The following is a 16617-nucleotide window of genomic DNA, read 5'->3' as shown; positions in this document are numbered from 1 at the left end:
GAGCCTTTTTATTCTTGAAATATACTCTCTTGCACTCCATGGATAGGGAGCTCTAAGCCGGCATCCAAGCATTCCAAACTTATGGAATCGTTTGGATAGAAGGGTTTAGAGTGGGACACTTTTGAGTGTACAATAGGAGGATAAATAAGGTTTTTGACTAATAGTTTTGAGAAATCACATTTCTGGTATGATAAGTGTTTTTGTCACTAATGCCAAAGGGAGAGATTGTTGACATTAAGGTCAATTTGTCTATTAGTGAATTAACACTTATTCAGTTGGTTTCATTACTACCGAGCTCTACAGTTGCTACTGAGCTTATCATTCATCTAGCAATGTCAACCAAGTGTTTTAGTTGTTACTGAGCTAAATAGTCACAATGTAGTTCACATTGAGCATCTAAGACAATTTACTCTATCACTCGAGCATAGTAAAGTCTACCGAACTATCCAATAGAAGTCATGAAAATCTTAGTGTTAACTAAGCTCTGTAGTGTTAACCAAGTGATTCAATATCTATTGAGTTTCTCAGTGTTCACCGAGTCACACAATGCTAACTGAGTTTGTGCTACTCGAAGTGATTAGTATGGACCGAGCTTGAAATTCAATTGGGTGCCAGAGTTTGTTGAGTGCTAGAACATTACTAAGTTGACTTCAGAACTTGAGTTACAATAATGAGCCAACTTTGTGATTTATGATGAATTTGGTATTGTAGCTGGCTCCAAGAGGTAATTAATTGGATTGATGTATATATATGTATGTATGTATGTATGTATGTATGTGTAATGCATTGTATCATATCCAAGATGTAATTAAGAAGAGAGTATGTGAAGAAGTAAGAAACAGATAAGTGCGAATTAAAGAAGGCTACAAGCAATGTATGGTACAACAGAGACTTATCTATCACAATCAGGTGATCATTGAAATTCAAGGAATCTCACACAACAAATCATAGTTGCAGATCAGAGATCAAACACTGATTCATTCTAATAGGTGCATTAGTTAAATCCTTTAATTGGGTGGACTTAATAGTCTTTTGCTAAATCTCCCAATAGAGTGCATACTTCAATGTATACTTGTAAATCCCCACCCCGGTTTTACTTTCTATTTTGAAGGTTTTTGGGTCACAATATCTTGTCTCATAGTGTTATAAATGTTTTATTGCTTTCATTCTTTCATGCATACAATCAGATTAGAATAATATATGAAGGATTAATTGGTGAAGCGAGTTATGATTTGATTGGTTCCTGATTCACCCCTCCCCTCTCAGTAACCTAGCCTATCTTATATTTCCAATAGAGATATGAGTCCCTACCTAGGAATGTAATCAAAGAACTTAACGAATTACATTTCTACTTTTGTTTTAGGGGAGTAATTAGTAAGGTCTAACTTCAGTCTTGGAGAGAATTGGAAAATTTCACATATGATAATTTCCTCTTTTTTTTGTTTGATGCATTTTAATATGAAGATGTGAGAACTAAGGATAATAAAAAATCTATAGTGTTAAACATAAATAGAAACAATAAACTAAAAAGGCTAACACAAGAATACAAATTTGGAAATAGGATACAAAGAGGAACCTGACACTAAAATTTTATGCTAAATTATCATTCAAGTATATCATTCATCATAGACACGAAGGTTTTTCGTTGATCCAATATAGCCACGAAGGAGGAATTAGGCCACATGAATAAACATTGATGAAACAAAATAACAAATGGTTCAACAAGTGGGACATTAATTTGCACGAGTCTCTTAAAAACAATGAGAAACATTCATGGCCAAATTTTTTAGGACTACCAGAGAGACAAAGGAAATTAGATAGAATAAACTTACTACATTAAAGAGTCTAACCCAACTCTGGAACATGGTGACAAAACATATTTAGGAACAACTATTAAGCTAAAAGCAATGTTACTAAACTATCTTAAGAAGTTTGAAAACAATAATATTCATTACTCAAAATAGCTGTGAAGGAGTAATAAGGTCGTGGAGAGAAAACATGAACACAATAAAACAAGAAATTGTTGAGTAAGTAGAACATCAATTTGCACGAGTGTCATAACACCAACGAGGAAATAAAATGATATGTGGCAACAAAGTTCAAGATTGCCATGTAGACATATCAAAGTCCACGATTGCCTTGCATATATATCAATATTTAGGGTTGTCTTGTAGATGAAATTAATTGGATAGAAGAATGCTCACTACGTTGAAATGTTTAATCCAACATTGGAATATAAGTAGAAGAAATATTTATGAGCAAATAACAAGGAAAAAGAAAAAATGTTCATGATATTGTTGAAGATTAGATCACATCGTCTTAGGTGTGAGATTGGGAGCTAGAGAATTGTACATAAGAAAGTTAGAGAAGGGATAACATATAAGGAGGTCATGGAGATAGGTGGTGTGTAGCTTATAAGAGTATTTATATTCAATATAAAAATAATTTGAAAGTTAACGGTCTTCATAAGTTATTTAGAGGAAACTAAAATCAACAAGACAACTAAATCGATAATAAAATATATTATATTGAAAATAATTCAAAACTAATTCAAACAAGAACACAAAGTGTCTAGTTCCTGCCATAGAAAATAATAATATGAATTTTATACAATAATAAAATGTATGAAGTCTCGAAAATAATACGTTGCATTTTGTGTATAAATAATTAAAAGCCCTACAAAACAACAAGTCAATTTGTCAATAAATATATTTTTATGAATTATTTCAAATATAATATATATGAAAACTTTATAGTTATAAAAAATAATTAAATAATAAATTGTTTTGATTGGACAAATAAATAAAGACAAATATATCTTTATGAATTATTAGTTCTTTCAAATATAATATAAATAAAAACTTTATAATTGCAAAAAGTAATTGAATAATACATTGTTTTGATTAGACAAACAAATAAAAGAAAAAGTTGCACTCCCTATTGTAGCACAAAACAACCACTCAAATTGTCAACAAATATATTAACATTATCAGATTTCCACAATCCATTTGTAAATAATTTGTCTTTTAGATTTGATTGTGTGCATTTATTTACCATAAAAAAAACGCACACAATCAAATCTAGAAGACAAATTATTAACAAATATATTGTTTTAAATTATTTTAAATATAATAAATATGAAAACTTTATAGTTCAAAAAAGTAATTGAATAATAAAGTGTTCTATTAAACAAATAAATTAAAAATAAAAATGCAATATATTTTTAAATTATTTTAAAATATAATAAATATGAAAACTTTATAGTTCAAAAAGTAATTGAATAATAAAGTGTTCTAATTAAACAAACAAATAAAAAACGTGTAAAAATGCATTGCATTGAATGCTATGATTTCCTGAAAAGTAAAAATATGATTCTATAAGATATTTAAAAAATAATTTAAAGATGGATCATTAAAATCTTCCATTCATTCACCGAAGACGTCTTTTAAAAAAATAAAAATAAAATAAAATAATACGCAACAAACATTTGAAGCAACGAGTTGTTTTGACATTGTTAGAAAATTTACAACCGCGAAGAGGCAATGACAACTTTACAACCGTCAACAATTTTTGTCTGACGGGTATGATTCCAATGAAATTTCAGGCCATGTTGTCGAGGGTCTTGAAAATAAGAATTTAAAAGCGTCATCAGAATCTGTTGTTGGTACCGTAGCAAGAATAATGGCAGCGAGCGAGGAGAGGCTGAGGAGATGGTTCGAATCCGTGGATGTTAATAAAACGGGCAATATTAACGCTGCACACCTCAAAGTACTTTCTAACCTTTATTCCTTTTCTCGTTGTTCCAAATGCTAGACGTGGGAGGGAACTATGAAGGGCAATTATTTGTGTTGCAGGAAGCTCTGGCCGCCGGAAATCTTCATTTCTCAGACTCTGTGGTACAGCAGATGATAAGGTACAACTGATTTGATTTGCCATTCATATCTCGCTCGCTTCCTCACTTACACTTCACTGTGATCAGGATGCACGATGCTGACAGAAATGGGATCATGAGTTTTGAAGGTATTTGCCCATATAGTAAACTCCCCAAACCCCATATGAACTATGTATCCCTCTTCATTTCTGCATAATCGTTATTCCCTAATAGTAATTTAGATCATCCTCAGTTGAATGAAATGTTAGAAACATATTTTAATTGATTGGAAGCGTCTCCTGAGAACAAAAACAAAAAAAATTCACAAGCATCATAAAGCCCAGCCTGCCACAGCTTCAGTTAACATGCCTATTTACTTGCAATCAGCTCTAGCATCCGCATTATTTCTTCAATTTAGTGTTGTTAAATCCGTCTATTTACTACCACTGCCAGTAATTTAGATTATGATTATATTTTAGTTTAATTAGCTGCGGGGCTACTTAGGTCTAATACGGAAACTCATGTTCTTGTATCACTCGTTGAGAGTTTCTTATACAATGGTACTGCGTAATATTAAACCATTTTTATTCTATAATTGCATAATATGAAACCATATTTTTTGTATTTTTATTTGACCCATAGGAGGCGAGCCTAATAGAGCACTGTTAGTTTCAATGCGACACAAAATTTAACAAGAGATGCAAAGCGTCAAAGTTCCTAGTGAGGATAGTTGAGAGTAGGTAAAAATAGAGACGGAGGTAGTGTGGGGAGGGAAGGAGAGAAATAGATTCAGATAAGGAGAGGTAGTAAGTAGCATGATGAGGTGTAATGTACATGTTTGTATGTATGTTACAATTATTTATCACAAAGTTTGGTTGTATTTGAAATTATTGTTACTTCAAATTTGTTTGTTTGTGTTCAAATAGATGCTTTAAAATTAAGAAGGTGAAAGTGGAATGAAATCTATTTGTTGAATTATAATATATTATTTTAATAATAGTTATAAAAAATGATTTAGCTTCGACATATTAAAAACATGCTCACATTTATAACAGTTAATAGCTATTAATATTTATTTGAAATGTATATATGTATATTTTAATTATTTTTAAAATATTATTCTCATAATATGTAAGTTTTGAGGAACACAAAAAAATGTTCCGAAAAATTAATCCTGATAAATTTCATGGATGTCTAAAGTTTCGTCCCATGTTGGGGCAGGTTTTCAGTATTTTCTTAAAAATTGTCAATAATGTTTTAATGGCTTTGCGTATCTTGTGATGTAAAAGATTACAGTTGTCTGGTCAGAAAGTCCACGTGCCAGTCTATGTTTCCAATGTTCCACAGATGTATACAAACATGCAAAAGAAGAAACCACCTGTAAGCAAAAGAAAGGTTTGTACAAAATCAATGCTGTACATGTAGAAATAGGAAGCCCCTGTGAACGCTCGAAGAGTGAACTATTCTTTCTGATGAACTGCCAGTACAAAAAGCTCTAAAAGTAGTCCCATTTTGCTGCTCATTGATGAAACAGGATTTGTAAAACAACTCCTTTGTAATCAAGAATTCTAAAAATCTAGATATAACAACATAATTAAATAAATGACACTGTGTACTTGATGGCGGTTTGTTGAGCTTCATTTCTTTTATTGATATTGTGTGTAGAAAATGTGGACACACTTCTACAAACCCTTATTCTCAAGAATATCCATGAAAGAGAGCATCTCAAGAGGTGGCTTATAGCTCTCTATCTATGACATGCAAAGGTGCAAAAACTGAAATGGTGGCTCTCAAATGAACCAAAGATATGTAACCCTTGCAAGGTGCACCATAGAACGAGAGATTCAAAGAGTAGAGGCAATGAGTGCCAATATCCAAGAATCCTCAAATGGGTATGCAATGCAAATGCAAAGTAAACTAAATGAGATGCAAAATGCAAGCTAACAAATATGAAAGATTACAAAACCCCTATTTAGACTAGGTGAGCTAATCTAAAGCATAGAGGAAAAACTAAACTAAAGATGCCATGATGCAAGAATGAGAAAGAAAATATGAGGTGTAAATGGAAGAGTGCTTCAAGTCCTTCAAAGCTCCAAAAGTCACCAAGAAAACCTGCAACATAACGTTAGCATGAGAGTCTAAGATTGGAGAATGAGGAGAGAGCCCTCCTTTTTAAAGGAAAATAGACGATAGGGATTAAGAGACAAAAGAGGCATAGTCAAGGGAGGAGAATGCATTTTGAGTGATCCATGTCCACAAGCATCTCCACTAATCACAATCAATAGTTGACTTTTCAGAGGGAAAGAAATGTGTGGAGGAAAATTAAAGTTATTTCAAAAATAAAAGATTCCTCTCACATAGAAAGTTGTGCATTCATGTGTAGACAAAAATGCCCTTTCCTTTTATTTTTAAAATAGGACTAATGCTTTATGTTTGCACGCTTAGGATAAGTGGGAAGTGGGGGTTTTTATTTAATTAAAAGAGTACATGTTTTTTTAATTAAATAAAAGACTTAAGATAAAGTGGTCAAACCATAGGTTATAATCGAATAAATAGATTTTTGATAATCTGATCAAGAATAAGCGATGGATAAATTATACAAAATTGCTAGAAAGGGGGCTCATAGTGTAGATGAACATTTTTGGGTGATTACATTTGCCCCTCTTTGACTAATGTGTGATCAATCCGAGAACACATTACATCAAAGAATGAAGAAGCCAAGCAAGCAGTAGAGAAATCTGACTTCGAAGATTGAAGTATAGAGAGAGATAGAAAATCCTGAATTTACAGCTTTGTAGCGGCAATAATGAACATTAGGAGGGTGATACACAACATCAACACTTGAGATGAGCTCTAATATGGCAAACCAGGTAGCCAAAGCAGGTAGATTGATCAAGAGAAAATGGTAAGGTCAAGCATGTTCTCCTGAGAAAAAGATAGCCATAGAAAAGCAATTTGCAACAATGATAAAATATTCTCACGCCTTCATGATCGAAATCAAAATGAGATAGAGGATATGCAGAGAAATAAGCTAGATTTGATCAAATTGAGATAAGATATAGTCCAAGATTATAGATAAGTGATTAAGACCAAAGAGTGACCACTAAGCAATAAAGAGATGCCCCTGTTTGACTAAGTTTGACCAAAGAAGATAAAGCACGACCATTAGGTCAAAGCAAGAAGAAGGGTTGAATGAAATGAATGAGAAAAGAGGTAAAGAGAGTAGAAATGATGAAGGAATGAAGAAATGATGAACGACCCAACAAGATTCAAAGATTAAGCTTCAAAAAGTCAGCAAACTGCATAGAAGAAGGAAGAAATTTTAAAATGCAAATTTGACCAATAAGATGAATTTCAATTTCAATCCCGAAAATGAATCCAGGACACCAAAATTAGGTAAGGCGTAATTTTTGTGCAAATTCGAGGAGTTAAAAAATTAGGTCAAAAATAGTTCAAAAGGGTAGATAGATGTAATGAAAAGATTAACCCTTTGTGATGACAGGATAGCAAAGAGGTGAGTGAAAGCCAAAAGAAGATGACAAGATATGATGAAGGAAAAACAAGAGAAGATGAACGCAGTTAGCCAACACGTCCATAAAATATGAAGAAGACTCTCTCAACATTCAAATGCAAAGCTAAGCTAAAATGAAACTCTAAATGCAAAATAGTATGCAAAGGTGCAAGGGTTATATAAGTAGGTCCTAGTCTTTACCATCAAGGCTTATTAGAGACATTGGAAGATCATACAATCATTAGTGTGAACTATGAGGATACGAATATGATCTATATCAAATAGAATGTGAGAATCCAACCTATGCATTAAAGACATATGGGTCAAGATGAGTAGTACAATTAAATTCCCTAAGTTTAGTGTAGCAAGATTATGCTTGTACCCTCGAGTGCGGTCTTGCGAAAAACAGACAAGGATGATACGTCGTAGATAGTAAATGTCAAGTAGGACAAGCATGAATGCTCACGACACTTAAGCTCAACAAAGTATATCCACAAGCGGAAAACAAGAGAAAACATGCGCCATGCCCTCAGTCCTCTAGTCCATGACATCCTCAAGAGACTATTAGGAACGAAACACTCATCAAAGAAATCAACATAGACAACACACAAAGAAAATAAAGTCATCAAGTCTCAACTAATGTTTTGTGTTTAAATGCGTGTGTGAAAGTCACATGATTGCCTCTTTTAAGACTTAAGTTTGCCAATAAGAAGTATTACGACATCCTAGATTGTAGCTAAAGTATCTGGTAAGTGTTGAAAACAATCGATGTCAAGGGAAAGTGTTAGAAAACACTGTTTAGCGAGCTGCCAAAAAAAAGCACCAACGCAACAAGGAGATCTTAATAAGCTATGCAGTTCATGCCTCCTAGACCTAGATGAGAGTTAGTTCCAAGCTAGGAAAGGCAAAGTATTGGGAGATGAATAGATCATGAGCGCAAGGCGAAATGTTGATAGACATAGTTGCAAGAGTCTCAAGTAGTGCTCGTTTCTAGGTTTTCACCACTTGGTAGGATTTACTAGCTCTTAAGCAAGATCACATCATTTTGTTCCAGTGTCAAGCAAGGTGAAGGGTATGATGGATTAGCAAGGTAGATAAGATAGATAAGCAATAATGGATGGAGCAAGATAAATGCAATCCTCAAGGATTGACTCCTCAAGAGTACCCAAGCTAGGGAAAGATAGCCATATGAAGCAGTTTTTGGACAAGCCAAGAAAAGGAAGAAAGGAGATAGCATGTAGGATAAGCATTTAAAGCCAATAAATGAGATAGCATGTGGAATAAGCAGTGGAAGCCAGTAAGCAAGATAACATATGGGATAAGCAATGGAAGCCAATAGCATGAAAGCGTGTAGTCCAAAAGAGTAGGCATTTCAAGAGGCCAATGAGAGCCATGTTTTGCTTCGTGTGATCAAGACCAAGGGGTCAACTAGATAGGATAGCAATAGCATAGAGCAATAAGGGTGGAGCTCAAGATGGAGGCTATGAGTGAATGAGCAAGCACAATAGGGAAGCTGATGAATAGCATAGCCAATACTCAAGGATAGCTCAACATTGTCAAGATCAAAGAAGAAAGATAGAATGGATGTATTATGGAAGAATTACGCATGACGCCTAATTGTGAGGTTTTCATCATGGTCCTTATCCAAGGTACCACAAGAAGTGGTTTTCACCATAGGATGAATTTATTTCTCTTTAATTTTGCGACCAAGGCGCCTGTTTACTAGGTTTTCACCAAGGCACATTTTCATTTTTTGAGATTTTTAAATATTTTTTTAAGAAATAGGTCAAGCTTTTTCAGTTTGGATAGTGCTCCTATAGGAAAGATAAGTCATGATAATCCAAGACCATAGAAAATAATGCTCAAAAGATGCTGATAGGGTGAAAGAAGAGAGATGGTAGTAGGATAAGTATATGGAGGATAAGAGTTCATGCCTTGAAAGGATTCAAGGAGTATGGATAGTAGGCAATTGTAGCATTGAAAAGATTGCATACGGGTAGGTGACAAAGTGGGGAAGATCAATATCGATGCACACCTTAAAGGGTGATGGAATGACGAAGGAATCGTGGAGGAAATAGCTTTAGGTTTAGATGTATGAAGTGGTAGAGTAATCTTGGAGGAAGATGGAGTGGAAGGCTTTGAAATAGTTTTAGGAAGATGTTTGGAAGAAGATGGAGTGGAAGCCTTTGGAAGCTTGAATGTCAACTTTGATTTGTTTTCAATGTTCAAGTCTTTCAAAAGAGACTTGGGAATCCATATAGCTTTAGAGTGTTCTTTTCCTTTGGATGTTTTAGAATGCATTTCTTCAATGATGGATTTAGGAACCCATATTTGCTTTGATTTCACTTTTTGAATAGTGGACCTTTGTGGTCTCTTGAATATTTGTTCTTTTTGTCCATTCACATGTCGATTAGATGAGACATAGTGATCTTTATTTGTAAATGGATTCTTGTTTTTATTCTTAAGTTGATCATCCAAATTGCTTCCAAAAGACTTCGGACTTGTCGATGAATAAGGCTGACATGACTGGTTTAGATGAAAAGGTGAATGTGAAGGGTTCAAGGATGAGTATTTTTGTTGATCTTGAGGTATAATAGGAGAGCTAGGTGATAAGCTAGGAGTGTAGGTAGGAGATAAAGGAAAATAGGGTCCCAATATGGAAGGAAGGTTTGAAGGCTTTAGCTTTGATGGTAAGGACCAAGGATGGATTTAGAAGATGCAAAGGGATAATGAGTAGGAATACAAGATCTTTAGAGTGAGCAACATGGCCAAGGTCATCAATGGACTCATGAGCAACTTTAATAAGATCAACATTTTTATAGGAGCATTTGAATCTTGAGTATAGTTTGGAAGTAGATATGAAGAAGTAGAACAAGAGGGTATACTTTGATCTTGACAAGTTTCTTTGGATAACATAGGCATAGAACTTTTCTGATGATTTTCAGTAAGCTCAAGTGAAATAGTGGAAGTGGTATCTTCATCATTCTTAGGAGGTGGGTAAGACAGGATATGGAAGAGTAACCTCTTGAGGAGATGAAAGGGCGCTTGGTCTTGATCTTTCTTGACATTTGCATCTTTATCTTTTTGAGAGTCCTCTTGACATGGAGCCACTTCTAAGGACAAGGGAGAATGTGAGGTTTGCACGATAGGATCTTGAATATGAGTCCTCAGATGACACCTATGATTCCTGTAGCATAACGTTAGTACAAAACATATGGATGGAAAATGAGGAGAGAGCTTTCCCTTTTAAAGACTAACGGACCATGTGTTGTTTTTCTAGGATCATTTCTGCAAATGTAGTAACATTGCCAATGTGATTGATGATTTCCAAATGCAGATTTGGATGTCATATAAATATGAGGAGGAGACATGTCTCTTCAAGAGACATGTCTCTATAGTTAATCAAGAGACATGTCTCTATAGTTAATCACCATTTAGTTAATAAATAACTACATGTATAACTCACCTTTAAACATATATATAATATTAATATATTAATCATATGTGTAATATAATATAATATTATTATATTATTATATAATAATATATTATGCATAATATATATAATATATATTGTATTACATATATTATATATATAAGATATATAATGCATTATATATATATTACATACATAATATATATTAAAATCAATCTGAGAGAGGCTACAACAAAGTCTTGTCGCGTAGAGACACATGGTGGTGAAAATAATTACATTCAAGAACATAACACAATAGTCTCTCCTAATCATAAGAGCCCAATTAGTTAAGTAATTTATGAATACATAGACATCTTTATATATACACACACACATCAATAATATGAGACGTAAAACAATGTTCATATAACCATGAATACAAATACTCAATGTAATGAGTATATCACTTTGATGGATGCTATACTTCAACACGATGGAGATCATGAGGCAAGATGGATCTAATCAAGGGTGGAGGGTGAAAGTGGATCTAATCAAGGGTGGAGGGTGAAAGTGGAGTGATCCATGTACACAAACGTTTCCACCAATCACAATGAAGAGTTGACTTGTGTGCCCCATGTGAGACAAAAAATGTGCGGTTGCACGATAGGATCTTGAATAGATGTCCACAGTGGGTGCCGAAAATGTGGACACACTTCTATAAACCCTTATTCTCAAGAATACCCATGAAAGAGAGCATCTCAAGAGGCGGCTTATAGCTCTCTATCTATGATGTGCAAAGGTGCAAAATGTGAAATGGTGGCTCTCAAATGAACCAAAGATATGCAACCCTTGAAAGGTGCACCATAGAACGAGAGATTCAAAGAGTAGAGGCAATGAGTGCCAATATCCAAGAATCCTGAAATGGGTTTGCAATGCAAATGCAAAGTAAACTAAATGAGATATAAAATGCAAGCTAACAAGTATGAAAGATGACAAAACCCCTATTTAGACTATGTGAGCTAATCTAAAGCATAAATGAAAAACTAAACTAAAGATGCCATGATGCAAGAATGAGAAAGAAAATATGAGATGCAAATGCAAGAGTGCTTGAAGTCCTTCAAAGCTCCAAAAATCACCAAGAAAACCTGCAGCATGACATTAGCATGAGAGTCTAAGATTGGAGAATGAGGAGAGAGCCGTCATTTTTAAAGAAAAATGGACGGTAGGGATTAAGAGGCAAAAAAGGCATAATCAAGGGAGGAGAATGCATCTTGAGTGATCCATGTGCACAAGCATCTCCACCGATCACAATCAATAGTTGACTTTTGAGAGGGAAAGAAATGCATGGAGGAGAATTAAAGTTATTTTAAAAATAAAAGATTCCTCTCACATAGAAAGTTGTGCATTCATGTGTAGACAAAAATGCATTTTCCTCTTATTTTTAAAATAGGAATAATGCTTTATGTGTGCACACTTAGGATAAGTGGGAAGTGGGGGTATTTATTTAATTAAAAGGGAACATGTTCTTTTAATTAAATAAAAGACTTAGAATAAAGTGGTCAAACCATAGGTTATAATCGAATAAATAGATTTTTAATGATTTGATCAAGAATAAGCGATGGATAAATTATGCAAAATTACTAGAAAGGGGGCTCATAATCTAGATGACCATTTTTGGGTGATTACAAATATTACTCAGTATTGGTTTATTATTTTATTTTGTTGATGATCCTTGTTCCCTTGTAAGTTACATGAACCCAAAACAAATGCTAAAGTCTTTGTATTCTCCAATTGTAGAAGTTTTTGTCTCCTTGAACTAAAATAATGGAAGGACAACTAATGATTAGAGGATCTGGAACTAGAGAATAGACTTCCATCTCTGATGGCTTTGCTTCTCTTGCTTCTGGAACTAGATCTCTGATAGGGATAATTGAAAATGGACAAATCACGCAATTCTACGTATAACAATACAGTTGAAAGAGTTTTTAAGTATGGTTCTATAACATGTTATATCTTGCTATGTGTGAGTTCTCCAAGCTTCCATGCTTCCTGCCAATTTTAGATGTTGAAGTACAATTGTGCTTTGACGACCAGGCGGCAGAATCAATATTCTGAGAAATAGCGAGTTTTCCGAGGCTGTAGATGTTATTTGCTTTTGTTACTATTCATGTTTATCTTCTGTAGGAGCAGAATTATAAATATTTAGCTGCTAATGTACTTTATTTTCCAATTTGGTAGAAAAATCAGGTTTTATAGATAATATATTCTACAGTTTTTCCCAACATGTTCATTGACAACACATTAACAGAGAAAACCATTATGGGGGCAGAGAACTTCAGGGCACTCTGTACCCGAACACTGTGCATTTCAGCATCAATACATGGAAAAAGGTTGATTTTGAACCATTTTAAACCTTCAAAGCCAAAGTGGAGATATGCTGACAAAGTTTGTGGAATCAGGCTTTAAGGCGGCTAAATGTATTTTCTTAAAAGTTTCTAAAGCCTTTTCATCAAGCCCATTCTGGGAAGACACTAGCAAAGGTTGTGTAGTTTGGCTTTGCAGCTGCTATTGCATTTGTTTTTAAACATCCAAGATTCCAAAGCCTTTTTAGCAAATCCATTTTGTAGATATACTGCAACTATTACATTTGATTCTAAGGCATTTTGACAAACAGTTCCCACGAAAGCATATTTGTGAGGTATTTACTTATGCTCAATACTTTGATGCTGCTGGAGGAATTGAAAAGATTGAACATTTGCAGTTTTACAATAATCATGAGAACTATGTGAAGACATAACTTCTTAAAACGGCCTTATAGTATGGAGGATCTCTATTTTCAGTTTTACCGTTCAACTGTCATGCTTATGGGTATTCGATAGTTTGAGCTTACCTTCTTATAGGCTTGATAAAGAGAGGAGTTAACCAAATCATGTTTATTATGTGGTGAATGCAGGTCAAAAGAAAAATTTGCAAAATGAAACTACCGAAACATCCCAATATTGTTCAGGTTTATGGTCAGTTCCTAATGTTGGTTGAATGAGGAGCTGGGACATTCAAGGATAGGCAACTACTAATTGAGCTTCAAATGTTGTGAACTGGAGGTTGTAGCCAGTAAAAAGAAGATTTACCTTTTTTGGGAATATGTGAATGGGGGTGAGCTATGTGACATAATTGTAAGCGCTTGTTATGCCTAATGGGCAATATTAGCTTTGTGTGTATTTGGGCTTGATATTAAATCATTCCCCTGAAGACCCAGGGAAGAGTTCCATGAATGGAAAAACAAAGTAATTGCATATTTTGTCTGATGGAGTGCTTGTCCTCAACTCTGTGTTTCCAATAGAGGTCATTCAACACTAGAAAGTGAAGAATTTCATGGAAGTCTGATGGAACATTTGTGGGTTTCCCTGCTGCCTTATCTTACTGAAGCAGAATCCAGGAAGTATTTTCATCAGCTTACGGATGCCATAGAATATTGTCACACCAGAAATGTGTGCCTCAGTGCAAATCAATCAATCACAAAATTAGGAGCTTGGTTAAGGACGAATCTGTAGAATTCGTTGATGTCACTGGCCTCAATGGAGTGTATATTCGGGGCAGCAATGATATCCCCGCTGGTGGAGGCGGCAGCTATGACAATGGTGGCTATTGCGGCAGCAATGTATATGTTTGGGGTTATGGTTGCATCAGTTGTGATGCACTCAGCAACATCTAAAATACGATTTAGAAGTTTCTTGATGTTTCTTTGTCATTTTTAACTTTTTTCCCTAATTTAAATTTTTGCCTTGCCCTTTTTTACAATAGCCAATGCCATGACAGATAATTAGTTTTTATAAAAACTGAAAATATCTATAAATTTGTAAACTATAGAAACAATAAAAAATTTACAAAAATTCTTAAATTCTATTGGTTAAACTAATTGGCCCTATGGATTGAACGGTTTGAACTAATAATGTAGATGGTAAATTGTTCTCCAAAATGTAAGGGAAAGCTCCCCTTTTCATAGAATCTTAGAATTTTAGAGATTGTGCTTCATAAAAGCTTTTCATTTTGTTTTTCAATTTAAAGTACAAACCAATTTTAACACATTTGCATTAGGTAAGAAGTTTTTTGTGAAAAAGTTATCTATAGCATAAATTAATCTAACATAACTAAAGAATGTTTATACTTAACAATTAAATTTAGAGATTGAATATTATAAATAGAACAAGATAGGATTGATATATACATACACAAACTCCGAGTAAAATATGAAGTATTATATAGGTCACAACACTCCCTCTAACAATCTCAACATCGAAAGTTTGTTAAGTTATAAAAAACATGCAACTCAACACAAATAATTTCAAAAATGATAAATTTGTGAACAATTTTAACAAAAGGTAGACTTGAAAATCCCATCTAGCTATCTAAATGTAAATGCCACTTATTTATATTGTTTACAAAGCTTTGCATGGAATTTAGTTGAAAAACGTAGGAATTAATTGAACTTCTACCCTTTTGCATTAGATAAGAAGTTTTTCATGGAAAAGTTATTTATTGCATAAATTAATCTAACATAACTATAGAATGTTTATACTTTCCAAGGCTGTTTATACTTTCCAATTAAATTGAGAATCTGAAAATTATAAATAGAACAAGATAGGATTGAATATAAGCTAAAAGATACGGGACTTGAACTTGGCTTGGACTTGCTAGGGGTGACACAATTTGAGACTTGAGACTTAGCAAAAAGACTTGGCAAAGACGAAAAACCCAAGAAGTTTAGAGATTTTTTAGGATTTAAACTTGTTTCATACACCCTTTATTAAGAAAACCTTAAAGACACAAAAAACCATCAAATAGAAGTAATTTGATCACATGCACATGTATACATTGATTAGAAAGTATACATGCAACTTGTAGCCGAAGGAAATAACAAAATTAGATATATAAAATCTTAAATATTGTCAAATGTATACAAATCTCATGGAAATGAAATCCACGACATCAAATGTTCCAAAGTCAAACATATATTAGAGGAGCTTGCATCCCTCCTATGTAGGTGTCTATGGTAGTTCCTAGATGAATCAACAACCATAGTCTCTGCCTTGTGCTTGTTTCTTCTTGTGGTCTATCCTCCTCTTCTACCATGGCTACAACCTCAACCCATCTATCCGCTTGGTCTATCCACTCAGGGTCCTCATCACTAGAGATAGGACCATAGCCTTAGAGATCTACTCAGATTTTGAGTTGACCTCCTCTAGCATGGTTTGGGTGGTGTCACTGTCTAAAATTTGTCTTTGTCCAAGCCAGAGGTTGTAATGAGCAATCTCATGGTCAATCTATTGTGCCTTTTGGAGTGCATGTGCTCAAACATACTCCAATGGTGGTAAAGAATTTCATGGATGGCTCAATATGCGGGTGACAATCCTTTTTAGGGTTGATGTTTTAGGATCAATTATTTGCCACTATCTATTTGTGATAAGAAAAAGAAAAAACTAGTCTCATTTCCAACTTTAATACTTTAAGTTATAAAATCAAACTAAACTCTTAAAATATATTTTTACTTGGCTGTTATTCTGTTCAATTGATTTTGCATATTTGATGAGAGAAGATCTCCCCTTGTGCATTATCGAAAGCCTCTATCTCATGGATGATAGTGCTCGCCTCAGTATCGCCAGTAGACATCTGTTTTGCAACTAAATAGAGCCCATCAAGCACCTCCTTGTCCACCTTGAAACTAAGGCGAAAATGAAATGTCGGATTGAGGTAATAAGCAACCGCATGGATGGCCTTGTGGTTCTAGATGTGCCATCTCCTATCAATTATCACCTAAAGCGG

At 34.1% G+C, this 16617-nt stretch overlaps 1 protein-coding gene across 6 annotated transcripts in view; it reads left to right on the top strand.

Annotated features, from left to right (window-relative positions):
- The first annotated feature begins 3666 nt into the window (after positions 1-3666).
- The window catches only part of LOC149566687 (uncharacterized), a 289371-nt gene continuing 276420 nt past the window's right edge, over positions 3667-16617 (top strand). For all 6 annotated transcript variants that reach the window (XM_089820000.1, XM_089819997.1, XM_089819995.1 and 3 more), the window contains exons 1-3: positions 3667-3768; positions 3855-3913; positions 3980-4020. In XM_089820000.1, coding sequence (XP_089676126.1) covers positions 3682-3768; positions 3855-3913; positions 3980-4020 — 187 coding nt within the window. In that variant the 5' untranslated portion in view covers positions 3667-3681. The remainder of the gene's footprint in view (positions 3769-3854; positions 3914-3979; positions 4021-16617) is intronic.

This window comes from Cupressus sempervirens, chromosome 3, assembly GCF_028749045.1.
Source record: "Cupressus sempervirens isolate cs-2001-9-10 chromosome 3, ASM2874904v1, whole genome shotgun sequence".
Taxonomy (NCBI): domain Eukaryota; kingdom Viridiplantae; phylum Streptophyta; class Pinopsida; order Cupressales; family Cupressaceae; genus Cupressus; species Cupressus sempervirens.
This window is presented reverse-complemented; position numbering and strand designations above follow the sequence as displayed.